Here is a 13,666-nt window from a genome sequence, read left to right as displayed (position 1 = left end):
TATGAATTTGCATCGAATAACCGAACGCTAAATGCAAACTTCAATAGGCGCAAGCTGGGACGACAGCGACAGCAGCGGTGCCTCCTACGCCGGAGCGATGGAGAGTCTAGGCGGCAGCAGTGGTGGCAGTGGCGGTGGAAGCGGCACTGGAGGTCGAGGTGCCCTTCTCGACAACATCGCCGAGCTGCGCGAAAGCGCGGAACAGCTGCTCGACTGCTCACCCCCGAGGACGCCGCCAAGGAGTCCGCAAGCACCGCGGCGACTCGTCAAGCCGCCCGTCAACTCGCACCTGCACCGGGCGCCCAGCATTGCGCCCGGCATGAAAGCTAAAAAGTACGAATTCGACTCAATCAAAATATTTCTGCTCTTGGAGAGCACATCGGGATGCGGAGTTGAATATTCACGAGACGATTATTGAAATAGAAGAAAATAGAAAACGCGCAGTTTATTAGCCTACTTGCGTGGATAAGAGTGTCATTATGATAAATTTATCTCCACCGGCGCTTTCTCTCCGCGAGAATATTTTAAGAGATCGCATTTTTGCTCGCGTTTTACATTCTCATGTACGTACAGAAATAATAACTCAATTGCATTAACGGGAATAAGGCTATAGTTGCAGCCAGCTCTCGATCCGCGAAAATATATCTAAGTCGTTTTCATTTCTATTTCCAGAACCATATTACTCATAATGAGGGAGATGATCCAGACTGAACGTGACTACGTGAAATCCCTCGAATACATAATAGAGGTAAGCCGCTGAAAAGACGTTGTCTGTATTATTGGATCTTTAACTCGATATGTCTAACGCCGAAAACCGCACTAAATTTTTCGCAGAATTACATACCCGAGCTAGTTCGAGAAGACATTCCGCAGTCGCTGAGAGGCCAGAGAAACGTAATCTTCGGCAACGTGGAAAAGATTTACGAGTTCCACAGCCAGTACTTCCTCCGCGAGCTGGAGCAGTGCGAACAATCGCCGATGATGGTCGGACAGTGCTTCCTACGCCATGTAAGCTACTTTTCCTTTGTCTTTCGTTCGCCTCTTTGTCCCATCTTCTTCTTGTTTTATCTTGCCTCGAAGGGGCTGTCTGCAAATTCAGCGATAAAAGTTTTTCGATTTTCAAATGAAATTACAATTGGCCTCGTAAAATCTTGCAGGAAAAGAAGTTCTACCTCTACGCGCTGTACAACAAGAATAAGCCAAACTCGGACTCGCTGATGGCCGAGTACGGCACAGCCTTCTTCAAGGCCAAGCAGATGGAGCTGGGCGACAAAATGGACCTAGCGAGTTACCTGCTGAAGCCGGTCCAGCGAATGGGCAAGTACGCGCTGCTGCTCCAGCAGCTCGTCAAGGCGGGCACCGATCTGTCCGAGCAGTTGTCGGCCGGCAAAGGCAGCGAGGACGGCAGCAAAGATGAGAAGGACGGCACCGGAAGCGAAGGTGGACCCAGACCAATGGTTGAGGGAGAGGCCGACCTCAGGGCGGCCGAACAGATGGTTCGATTCCAGCTGAGGCACGGAAACGATTTGCTAGCTATGGATTCGCTGCGCGACTGCGACGTGAGTTTGCTTTTTCACTTTGTCGTGGCCCAGATGACTAGGTGGCGTAGAAAATTCATTTTGTTTTTAACCATGATTGCTTCTTTTTATAGGTGAACGTGAAAGAGCAGGGCAGGCTACTGCGGCAAAACGAATTCCTGGTGTGGCAGGGCAAGGGCAAGAAGTGTCTTCGCCAAGTTTTCCTCTTCGAGGATCTCATACTGTTCAGCAAAGCTCGTCGATTCCCCGATAGAAAGGTTAGTTTCATTCTATGCGCGAATGCATGTCAACTTGTCACCCACAAGCTATTTTCGAATGTAACTCAAGGCTTTCGATTTTGCATTGCAGAATCTCGATATCTACATCTACAAGCACAGCATCAAGACGACGGACATCGGCCTGACGGCCGTTATAGCCGACTCGCCCACGAAGTTCGAGATCTGGTTCCGAAAGAGAAAACCTGGCGATACGTACACGCTGCAGTGCGCCAGCGAGGACATCAAGAAAGCCTGGACTGAGGAGCTCAGCAATCTTTTATGGAAACAGGCGCTTCGAAACAGAGGTATGGTTCGCTTTTTATTAAAGTTAAATTGGTCATTTGTCATCAAAAGAAAGTATTCGATCGATGCTAAATAATGCGTTGACTTGATATTTGCAGAAGTGCGCCTGGCAGAAATGTCGAGCATGGGTATTGGCAACAAGCCGTGCCTGGATATCAGGCCCAGCGCCGATCAGATTAACGACCGCTCCATCAGCGTGGCGCAGTTATCAAAAAGTATGTTCACCTATCCAACGTTTGCTGAGTCAATACTAATCCTTGCTCGTAACTGAGGACGTTCAATCTAACATTGCCACCTTTTAAGCAGCTCCGAGGTTCAGGAACTCGATAGCCGTATCGAACAGCGACGATTCGAGCCGATGCAGCAGACGACCTCACAGTGTCATATCCGTCAGCTCATCCTCGAGCAGCGGCGGCAGTAGCGGACCTCCGACCACTCTCAACCTGGGATTGGACACGAGTCCGCGGCTTCATCATAGAAGCACCACTTTAAATAGTCAATGCAGTGTTGGTAAGTATTTTAATATTACAACTACTAAACTCAGCAAGATACGTCATAACTAATTCTGACTCGTTTCAATTTTTGCAGAGAGCGGAATAATCGCCGACATTTCGATAGTGTCGGACGACGGTGGTGATGGCACGGATCGCAGCCACTGGAACTCAACGCTCGAGTCTCCAACCTCGCAGTTGCCGCCGACTGGTCACTCGACGCCTCAGCTCCAGTCGCCGACAAGCACCGGCGGTACCATGAGTGGCGCCTCCTCAGTTACCTCGCCCTCCTCCTCGGAGGCCAATCTTGCGCCCTACGATCAGGACGTCTCTATCAATCTTTGAGACATCGCAGCCAACCTCTCCTAGCGACCTTAACACTAAGCATAAGCGATTGAATTTTACAAGATATATAAATATATACATATACATATATATTTTTTCTTGCATATATATTCGAATGCACGCTCGAGAGATGCTTTTCATCGAAGGAATTATGAGAGTACGCGGTTTTTCACACAGCTGTAAATGTATAGGTTATAGACAGAGATAATCACGAGGAGGAGGATATGTAGGAATCGACGGTTCGCTTGGGTTTTGAGATGTGTTTGCATGCCATATAGGAATCAAAATCTATTGTAGTCGACGGTTTTTTTTTCTATTTTTAGGGATTAAACGAGTCAGTCTCACTTTAACCAAACGAATTTTGTATTACATTTACTTTTTTACTTTTATATGTGCAAGTAACCCTAAAATTGTTTTGGTATTTAGTGAAACCACTCTATTATTATATTTTTAAAAGCGGAATACACGAGCGAACCGTTGAATGTTGATTCTTTTTAACTACGTATTGCACGCTACAGTGTCTCACGAAGCAACGTGGGAACTGAAAACGCAAAAATTTAATAAAAACGTGGCATTCCTGATTCGGAACGTCCGGGTCCACTATATCGTTCTTGCCTGCACTGATCGGCAAGGATTTAGAAAGTTATTTTTTAAAGATCGTCTGTTTTTTGTACACGAAAGTATGATATGATGATAAACACCGCGAAACGCCGACTATTTTTTGCATTTGCCTTTTAAAAACTTTTGTACACTTATACCTTATTGATAATGTACATGAACACGGTTGCATACAGTTTCACACAATTACACCTCAACTCGCTTGAATCACACGGTCGTTTCAACCTCAGTAATTCAGGAATGTCAGGATACATAAGAGAACGATCATGCGCACATGTCAAGAAAACCAACACATACCACTTTTTGTAAGATATTGTAATATATTAAAGGTTTTATATAACATAGTAAGTGCGTCATTATATCTTGTAGTTTCTTACTTTGTTTTCCAGATAATATATCAAAAAACGTAATTCTTAAGGTCATCATTATTATTAATAATAATATTATTTTTATCATCAGAAATTATTATTATTATTATTATTATTATTATTGCTATTATTACATTGATTATAATTACTATTATAATTCTTAACCTCAAGTCATTTGTAAAACAATTTTTATCGTCTGTAGTCCGTAATTCTAGCTTGTAATACGCCCTGGCCTGTACACTAAAGCCAAATTTTAATTTTAACCCTGACATGTAACGATCTAAATTCAACGTTATTATCGTATGAGTTATTGTATTTGCGTGGCGCGTGGCTAGTTTTTGACGAGCTTAGGTTATAGATTAAACAAAAAATTAAGCTCCTCTTAAGACGGCCCGCGCTCAAAACGATCGTAAAAAAGTTTCTTCTTTAGTGAAATTACTTTTTTCCTCCCCTTTAGTCGACTAACAATTCCTCGATGCTACATGTATAATGATAAATTATATTGATAATATCTTTTGACTGTGTTCTCTCAAAAATCTCGTGCGCACGATCGACGTTTGGCTGCGCGTTGAAAGTACTATATATACCTCTGATGAAGCATTTTATTATCATCAGCGAAACTCTTCGTTAAGATATTTTTATACGATGTCTTTTCCGCTATGATGCATGAGTTGCAAGGCCATTATTGCGCGGACCGAAGAGAATCCGGTACAAACGGCGATCGCCCGTATGAATTCATCTACATAAATATTGAGAAGACAATTAAGGGAAAAAGCCTTTATTTTGTTATCGATTAAGAGACAAGAGAATTAATTAATTATTTTTAATTTCGGAAAATCACGGTCCGCCCAGATATTGGCGATTATATCTCGAGGATAGCGACCGAAAAATATTTATTTTTGCGTATTTTTGTGATTCCAATTATACTTCGAATCCAGACGAATAATTTGATTTGTTTTTTCTCTGTCTCTCGTTTGTTAATGAATTTATCAAATAGCAAAAAAAAATAGAAAAATAAAACCGTAGATTGTAGAGAAGAATAAAAGTAAAGCGAGAACTTTTTGGCACTTGTCCTAACGAAATATAACAGTTTTCCATCCGAAATATTGTAACCGCCTTGCTGTCGATTGAAAAATTAGTTTTCAGAAAGAAAACTAATTTCTTGACGATTTTACACGGATTTTTCGATGCGAGTTCTATGTCAGATGTATTGCATTCGATCTCAAAATTTATTTTTATCAATGAATATGAAAATAAAAAACAATGATAATGCCATAAAATTGTTTTTTCTTTAATCATATCCTTTGAAAATAAAGCCGAAAAACAGCGATTAATTTTGAGATCAAGTGAAGGCAATATACAATAAAACCATCAGTTTCCCATTTTGTAAAATGAAGTTTTTTTGCGTCGATTTATCTTTGCAAGTAAACCACGTAAATGTGCTGATTGGCATAATAGAGAGTAGCAGTCATAATCACGCGGTACTAAACTACCTAACGATTAAGATTTGCCGATAGTCACTTCATACAGTTTTACTTCCCCATCCACTCATCAATTTCGCGCCCTATCAATTTAGGTATTTATTAATTAATCCCCCAATCATTGGTTAAGGTAAATGATGACGCCGATCTTCGCTCGAACTCACTGCATCCTAAGTTGTCAACAAGTGTACATATTATATGATTGATAATACGTTATTTTTCAGTATTGTAACTGTCTCTAACACCGATGTATTTTATTACTTTATGAAAATATACTATATTGGGTGCCTTTTGTAGCGAAAATGTTAATTATTTTTTCCCTTGATCATTACTTCCCAATCAATCCAACTTCTTTATTCCTTTTAAGAAAATTTTATTTTCCCAATTTTCTTACTCTATATGAATAATTATAAACTTCTTTGTCTACATGTGATTTTATCTTCTCTTTATTAAGCTACGTATTCAAATATTTCAATTATTTAAATTACCCAAACATATATTACTTTCATAATTATAATAACGCGAACTCCTGCGCATGAAACTCGATTTGTAATTTATTATCTATACATTTTTTAACGAATGTTTTTGGTGAGTAAACATGCCTCAATGATTTTCACTTCGGTACAATTATGAACTAAACTAATAGTAAAATAGTGCGTATTACATATTAGTATATATAATAGCTTTGATTTTTATTCGTGATGTGGTCGATGGCCCTTTTCAAGTTCTTTTTCATTTTTACAAATACATTCTGTAAACAGCAATTTATTTCGGGAAAATTGAACTCGTCATTAAATTCAAAATACTGCTACCATCAAAGCTGATTCTTTTTTCTGCCTTTTAAAGTCAGCCTTTTGAAATCAACACAGTTATGTAGGAAAATGATGTTTTCAAAATCTAAAAAATAGAATATACGGAATTTAATTTACTATTGATAATCATAATAAGTTTAATGGTGTGATAATCACAAACTCAATAATTCACAGCTATAAATATTTTAGATTAAATTATTTCAACACAATTAACTCACCGCTCCGAAATTTTCCATGTTTAATACTAGTAAACCGCCAGCAGTTAGTTGAGAAGGCTGTGAACATCTTATCATCATAATTTGCATGATCCTTTTATTACCCGTTGAAACGCCAAGCTATACCACTCAGTCGAATATCTACATCAAGATTTTGAAAAAAGACTTTAATTAATTCTTTAAACTGACAATTTATGGAAAAGTATGCTCATGCATCTAATACTTGGCATTTATATTTCTTACAACATATCAACGATTTGGCTACTTTTGTCGTATAAGTTTTGCCCTGGGTTACTATTGAAGAATAAATGAAAGATTATCCCTCCATATAATATGAACCACCGAAATGAATCTGCCTTATCGATATACATCGATCTGATTGCCTACAATTAAATCAAAAGCTATTCATAGTGCTTGTAAAGTTTATGAATACATTTGAAAAATATTTCAAATGGTATACACAAGCTGCAGTAAAAACCATTGCGAATAAGTTCACGAACATTACAATTATAAAACATAAACTATAGGTTGTTTCTATCTTTTCAGCAAACCTAAAAATTAAATGGTTCAAACCAATAATCTTCATGTTGTACTCCTTATAAAATATATTATGAATACACATTTGAATGTGTATTCTTAATATATTTTATAGGAGTACAACATGAAGATTATTTTTTAAATAACGACAAACTCAATGAATTCTTTGTGTAAAGTAATGGATCTTTTTAATCGTTTTCTGATTTCTAAGTTGTTTGCATGATATTCTTGATATGATGTAACTTCAAGATCAATAATATTTTGCAGGCGATACCTTGAATATGATTTTAATTAAAATTTTAGTACAATGCTAGTATAATTAAAATATTTTACTTTTAATTAATTAATTCATCATTGATATGTCAAAATTGCTTAGCAATAACGTTGATCATTCATCTTTATGAAACAATTTTTGAATATATGTATATAATAAATGTTAATTGTATAGAAATACTGTAATACTGGAGATATGAAAAATCAGACTTACGTAACAATTCCAACAAGTCCCACAGTGTAGTGCACAATACATGCATACTATCAATAGTTACGTAAAGAATAGGGACAAATATACAACATATCATGCCATGTAAGAATAATATATACAAATATTTTTCTTCGTCTACGAAGTATTCAGCAGGAGCAGGTAATTGCTTGCGACGAGTTTCATTCAGTGGGAACAAGATGTTCATAATAACTGGCCCAAAACTTGGTAAAGATGCATAAGCCGCAAGAGCAAAAACAGACATAACTAATACAAATTGAATCATTAAAATTAAAAGGTACTTATAGAATTCGCTTTTTAGGCAAAAAATTGTAAAAATCGTACATGTGTTGTAAAATACATGTATAATATAGACTCATTTATGCAGAATTTATCCATATGCATTTGAATAATAGAAAATAGACGTGTAATAATAAGTGGGTCATGTTAGGCCAAGTCAGAAGTTGGTAGTACCAGTCGCTCATCCAAGCAAACACAAGCCGGAGGCGACTGCATGTACTGCAAGCCTAAGACGAGCGAATTTCATGCAAAAAAACTAAAAAAACAAAAATCTCTCATATTACCTCTATAAAAAGTGCATAACGGGTGGCGAACCCTAACATTATCCGCAAGTATTTTACACTCAGTTTCATCAGTAATGCTGGCGAGGCTATGGTGCTCAACTCGTTACAATATATATATATATATATATATATATATATATATATATATATATAAATTCTATCTATATCTATACTCTCGAGGGTTCATAACATTTATACTTTTCAAGTTATTTTTTATTTTTATGAAAATATATACATTTAACAAATTTAGCAATCAGTTTCGGAGTACCTTCTAACTCAAAATACTGCTAACATTAAAGTAAGACTGTCCTTATCTTAGCTTTTCTACCTTTTATATTAGCCTACAGAAAGCAGCATTGTTATGTAGGAAAATGAAGTTTTTACAATCTAAAATAAAAATAAACGACATTTAATTAAATATTGCTAATTTTAAGTATATAGTACATTATAATAACAAAATTAATGAGCCAAACGATTCAGATTCAAATATTACAGAAAGGTCCATTTGTTTAAAGCATATACAAATATTTCGCTTTAGGTAAAAATAAAGTGTTCGAAAGAGGTACAATTACAATTAACTCACCACTCCGAAATTAAACATATTTAATACCAGTAAACCGCCGGCAGTCAGTTGACAAGGCCGTAAGCATCTTATCATCGTAATTTGAATAATCCTTTTATTGCTTGTCGATATGCCTGAATCATACCACGCAGTAAAGTACCTAAATTATTATTTAAAAAACTTTTAATAAACGCTTAAAACTGATAATCCATGCAAAAATATACTCATGTATAGCTGTGGATTCCCGAAAAATCCGACTAAGTTCATTTTTCATGTTTTCGAGAAAACGCGACTTTATGTTCGTACCGATCTGCAACATTGGAGCTAAAGAAATGAGTCTCCGTAATTCATCAGTTGAATTGGTTATCCAAAAGCGTGCCAACTATGGTCACGGGATCTCAAAATTTGTTTTGTTTTTTCCGGTTTCACAGCAAACCTTTCAAGTGGGGCGGTTTTTACGGGAATAATGGACTTAGGCGCACACTTCAGGGCATGTATTTACGTTGATTTTTCATTTTCTTTGGATCAATTCTTCTAAAAAAGCACGAAACTGGTACTTAAAATGTGGAAATCACAAAACTGATCTTAGGCGGTTATTCCTGGGAACCACAAATATAAATTTTTAGTATTTATGTTTCTTACAAAGTATTTATAATTTCACTAGTTTTATCGAATAAGTTTTGCCCTGGATTACTATTGAAAAATAGATGAAAGATTATACTTCCGTATAACATTAACCACCGAAATGACTCGACCTTATTGTAATGCAGAGTTCTGATACCCTGCAATAAGATAAAAAGCTATTTGTAGTGCTTGTAAAGTTATTAAATGCGGTTGAAAAATATTTCAAATGGTATACACAGGCTGCAGTAAAAACCATAGAAAATAAGTTCACGAAAATGACAATTATAAAACATAAACTGTACGTGGCTTCTATATTTTCAGCGAACCTACAAAGGAAATCGTAAAATTTATATTTAATAACAAGGATGAAAGGTTATGAATAGTAGTTTTAATAAAAAAATGACGAAACTCTATGGATTCTTTATGTAAAGTAATGGCTCTTCTTAATCGTCTTCTAATTTCTAAGTTGTTTGTATGATTTTTTGGAGATGATGTAATGTTAAGATCAATTATATTTTGCAGGCGGTATCTTAAATATAATTTTAATTACAATGTTTGTATACAAATTTGTTGGTAATTTTAGTAGTAATACTTGTAATACTATAGAGTTATGAAACATCAAACTTACGTTACAATTCCGACAAGTCCCACGGTGTGATGCACAATACATGAATACATACTATCAATAGTTACGTAAAGCAGAGAAACTAACATGTACAGTATCATGCCATGTGAGAATAATATATAAAAATATTTTTCCTCGTCTACGAAGTATTCAGCAGGAGCAGGTATACGCTTTTGACGAGTCTCGTTCAGTGGTAATAAGATGTTCATAATAACTGGCCCAAAGCTTGGCAAACAAGCATAAGATGAAAGAACAAAAGCAGCCATAACTAATGCAAATTGATTCATCAATCATTATGTAATTACAAGTCAAAGGCGAGTGCAATCTACGCGTCCAAGATGTAGTCCAATAAATCAAGTTCGATTAACAATGAGGATGTTTGCCCCGCAAGCTTGACCCAGTATGCGAACGCATCACGGTCACAAATTCAAATTTATAATGTGGAGAGCATGGAGGGCTGTTGCCGCACAAACCAACATTATTTTCGCACAATTTTCCGCAAAATAGGCACCTTTATCTTATTCTATAAAGTGAAAATCTAGAAATAATCTGTATACAGGCATAAAAATGTTTGAAATAATGCCTGGTTTGAATCCCGACTTTAGTCCATGCCATCCACTTCATACTTTTGAATTCGCGGTAGTTATGCATTTTGTTCTTCTATTGGTGCCTGGCAGTCATGGCCGCCGAGACGCGTATTGGAACCACCTAGGTCGAGCTTACAAGACAAACATTTTCATAGCATATCACGTGTCCAAATATGGAAAAACTCAATTTTCCAAGTTTCCTCCCGTGGCGCAAATATACTGACTTTCCTCACACTAGCGGCCGGAAGAGAATGTGGTACTCACGGTGCAGTATGAGGAAAAAATCGTGTTAGAATTTTATACATGTAATAATTCTGCGATGAGAACCTCTAATATTACCTCGATAAAAAGTACATAATGGATGGCAGAGTTTGACATTATCAGCGAGTATTTTACACTCTGTTTCATCAGTAATACTAGCCCACTGTTTCGCTATTTGAATAAATAATACTCGGAACTGAAACAAATTAAGTGATTATAGTATCAATTTGATTGAGAAAATGGATGTTCAATTGGCATAAAAACTTAAAAGTTATGTTTGTATTTAAAGTATTGTACTAAACGCTTGTTTAAATTTATTTCAAGCAATAATTAATTGCTTAGGTGCTGTTTTAGTTAATAATCTTATAAAATATTCTCACACATTATACGCTAGGTGAGTACGTTTTGACGCCAAACGCGAGCGCTGCCTACCGGATTTTTTTTTAAGTATCAGGGTGTTGCGTGCAGAGACTCACGTGTAATCTTTTTGAAAGCTTTTGCCGATGATTCAGGCACTTTTTTAATTCTAATAATGAACGTTGGAGATCAAAAAACATACTGTGTATGTACTTTCTAACCCAATGCTTAAGTCGTCGAATGTTTTTCTATTTAAAACGTGACGTATATTTATATATGGTAATGTATATAGATATACAATCTCGTAAAACGTGCTGCTCACAACACACCATTTATGCCAAAAAAGCGGCGCTGTCGGCAGTACTTACTTAGCGAAAATACTATTAACACGCGTGACTTCACACGCGAAAGAAATTATTAAGAAATATCAGGGTAGATTTCTCCAGAAATAGATGAATTCATTTAGTGCATTACCTTTTCGTAGACTTGAAACAGATTTATGAGTCGGACATAACGAATTAAATACCGAATACTATCAAAAAGACTTAGACTGTTAAAATGGGCATAAGTCGTCAGTACAGAATGGATGAGATAGAAAAAGTAAGTCAAAGCTATGTAATAAGTTACTTGCTGGACAAGTACACTGCCCAATAAACTCTTGATAAAACATTCACAGTTTTTATTTATAAATAATAAATAAATTACATACGCTGTCTTCCGCTCTTAAGGTAGTAACAAATTTAGCTATGCAACCTATACTCAAAATTTCGGTTCCAGCACTTTGTAAGGCTATGTCGATATTTTGATTAAGCTCTTCTACAAATCGGATTTGCTAAGAAAAAAATAACTTTGCTGTATTATCTGTGATTATTTTCATCCAATAAATTTTTTGTTGAAGCTCATTTTCAAATTAAACCAGATATATGTGTATCTTAAAACTCGAGTCTCTAGTTTTTGTTTTTATGGTAATTAAAAATTGAGCTCTAACTACTAAATCATCAAATTTCTGTTAGAGACAAAGATTTCATTACTTTAATTAGTATTCTAATACTTACTATGAATATTAATACTGAAATCATGCTGATTAATACAAAAGCTCTTTTTATGTTTTTTTTCGTCGAACTTTCGAAAGGCCACAAACCGATTAACTTCATACCATCTTTGTATAATTTGTAATCCGTAGTTTCAAATATGTCTAAGTTAAAATCATCTTGAGTATTTATTTTAGAGTCGAACATTTTTTGTGTATAAAATTATTTTTTATGATTTTCAAATAATAGTATTAAACGCTATAACGTGTTAAAATAAGAAATTAAGTGTGTCTATTTATTGTTTTAAAACTTTCAAGAACAGTTATCAAATAATGAAAAAATATTTTCGTATCACCACAATATAAAAGCAAAAGCTAAAACATTAGTTTAGTACTGAATGTTAAAATGACACTATCCATTTATTTTCTAATAGAAACGCTAGAAAATCTAGCTTACTTATAGTGTTTTTACAAATGCCATATTTTCTTTACGTACAAGTAATTTCTAGTTTAAGTACACCCTTATTTGGTCACAAACTTTTTATTGATTCGTAAAATGTGTGTACTTTTCTTGTCATTCGTGATATAGTCAATACTACGCCTTCATAATGAAAGTTTTTAATAGGTTTTAATTTTTCATCACAGATCATGTACTACTATCATAGATACGTTAATACACGAATATACGTGACAGCGGGTTTAGGTGGACTGTGCTATAAAATTGGTCGGTTGACGGCCGGCACACAGACCTGTAAGCATGCGGATAAGCTACGGTACAACATCCACCGTGAGGTGCTCGCGACTCTAGGTCAGACTTCTGGCATATGAAAAAGAAACTTGAGAGTTTCTTAAAAGATTAAAGGGCTTGAGATTGATCAAGAAAAAGAACCTTTCGAACAATTTAAGACAAACGAGAGAGATTGATCGGTGGATCCAAAAATAAATAAAGATCGTTCGTTGCCAAGCAAACATAACATGAAAAAAAAGCAGATTCTATAGAGAAGTCTGCGCGTGGTTTAATTTTTGTTATCGATCTTTGTAGTTTGAATTATTGAACTGAAACAAATAACCTTTACTTTAAACAATAGACTTCTGGCGTATTATTTTACAGTATATGTGTTTGAAATGTTATTTTTACCGGCTGGGACATGCGAACAATAATTTTACGTGCTGTATATATATGCCTATTAATTGTGGCTGTTGTTTGACTTTTTTCACTGCCAGTTATATACAGCTGCCCAAACAAAAATAAAATGTTGATCTAAGTTTTAAAATAAAAGTATAAGAAAATACCTATTTAAGCCCTCGATATAGTTAAAAATGAAAAATAGTACATAACAGTTGGAACTTATTGCTAGCGCTATTTGCACTATTTAGATAAAGTTATAGTATATTACGACTTCGTGTCGACGATGCAATTCCACGACTTTGTGACAGAAATACAATAAAAAATCGTGATTTGGCCTTTCTTGCATCATTTTCTTAGTGAACAAGTTTATTCTCATGCATGGTTTATACGCTAATGCACGACGGCTATAGGTAGGATTGCCACGCAGATAGACGCGCACACGGCACGCAACGCATACGACG

At 35.7% G+C, this 13,666-nt stretch overlaps 2 protein-coding genes and 1 pseudogene across 8 annotated transcripts in view; 1 reads left to right on the top strand and 2 right to left on the bottom strand.

Annotated features, from left to right (window-relative positions):
* LOC100120109 overlaps positions 1-5,704 on the top strand; it is a 405,862-nt gene extending 400,158 nt beyond the window's left edge. For 3 of the 6 annotated variants that reach the window (XM_016990241.3, XM_016990239.3, XM_016990243.3), the window contains 9 exons: positions 48-333; positions 673-748; positions 835-1,008; positions 1,158-1,559; positions 1,652-1,795; positions 1,866-2,100; positions 2,197-2,313; positions 2,402-2,608; positions 2,687-5,704. In XM_016990241.3, coding sequence (XP_016845730.1) covers positions 48-333; positions 673-748; positions 835-1,008; positions 1,158-1,559; positions 1,652-1,795; positions 1,866-2,100; positions 2,197-2,313; positions 2,402-2,608; positions 2,687-2,934 — 1,889 coding nt within the window. In that variant the 3' untranslated portion in view covers positions 2,935-5,704. The remainder of the gene's footprint in view (positions 1-47; positions 334-672; positions 749-834; positions 1,009-1,157; positions 1,560-1,651; positions 1,796-1,865; positions 2,101-2,196; positions 2,314-2,401; positions 2,609-2,686) is intronic. The other 3 variants (XM_008217833.4, XM_016990242.3, XM_016990240.3) reach the window with 3 other exon arrangements.
* On the bottom strand, positions 6,248-7,714 carry Or164PSE (odorant receptor 164 pseudogene; annotated as a pseudogene).
* On the bottom strand, positions 7,886-12,576 carry Or163 (odorant receptor 163). Of its 2 annotated transcripts, XR_004226533.1 has the most exons (10): positions 12,102-12,284; positions 11,756-11,878; positions 10,768-10,885; positions 9,845-10,109; positions 9,626-9,745; positions 9,452-9,542; positions 9,235-9,374; positions 8,614-8,752; positions 8,299-8,417; positions 7,886-8,002 (listed from the first exon to the last, which is right to left on the bottom strand). XR_004226533.1 is itself a non-coding variant. In NM_001170940.1 (9 exons), the coding sequence occupies exons 1-9, from the start codon at positions 12,282-12,284 to the stop codon at positions 8,367-8,369; spliced, it is 1,230 nt and encodes a 409-aa protein (NP_001164411.1). In that variant the 5' UTR covers positions 12,285-12,576; the 3' UTR covers positions 8,226-8,366. The 2 variants fall into 2 exon arrangements, 1 of the variants encoding a protein (NP_001164411.1); NM_001170940.1 differs by lacking the exon at positions 7,886-8,002 and having other exon boundaries at positions 8,226-8,417; positions 12,102-12,576.
* Positions 12,577-13,666: the final 1,090 nt, after the last annotated feature.

The sequence above is a fragment of the Nasonia vitripennis genome, chromosome 1 (genome assembly GCF_009193385.2).
Source record: "Nasonia vitripennis strain AsymCx chromosome 1, Nvit_psr_1.1, whole genome shotgun sequence".
Classification (NCBI taxonomy): domain Eukaryota; kingdom Metazoa; phylum Arthropoda; class Insecta; order Hymenoptera; family Pteromalidae; genus Nasonia; species Nasonia vitripennis.
Note: the sequence above shows the minus strand (reverse complement) of the source record. Positions and strands in the feature narration are given on the sequence as shown.

Bases quoted from the DNA above. Each gene is read 5' to 3' on its own strand.
- Or163 (NM_001170940.1), bottom strand. From the start codon at position 12,284: ATGTTCGACTCTAAAATAAATACTCAAGATGATTTTAACTTAGACATA. The intron at 10,886-11,755 runs GTATGTAATTTA...AATTTGTTTCAG, and splicing joins CCTTAAGAGCGGAAGACAGC to TTCCGAGTATTATTTATTCA. The intron at 10,110-10,767 runs GTAATATTAGAG...AATTTGCATTAG, and splicing joins ATTATGTACTTTTTATCGAG to TTATGGCTGCTTTTGTTCTT.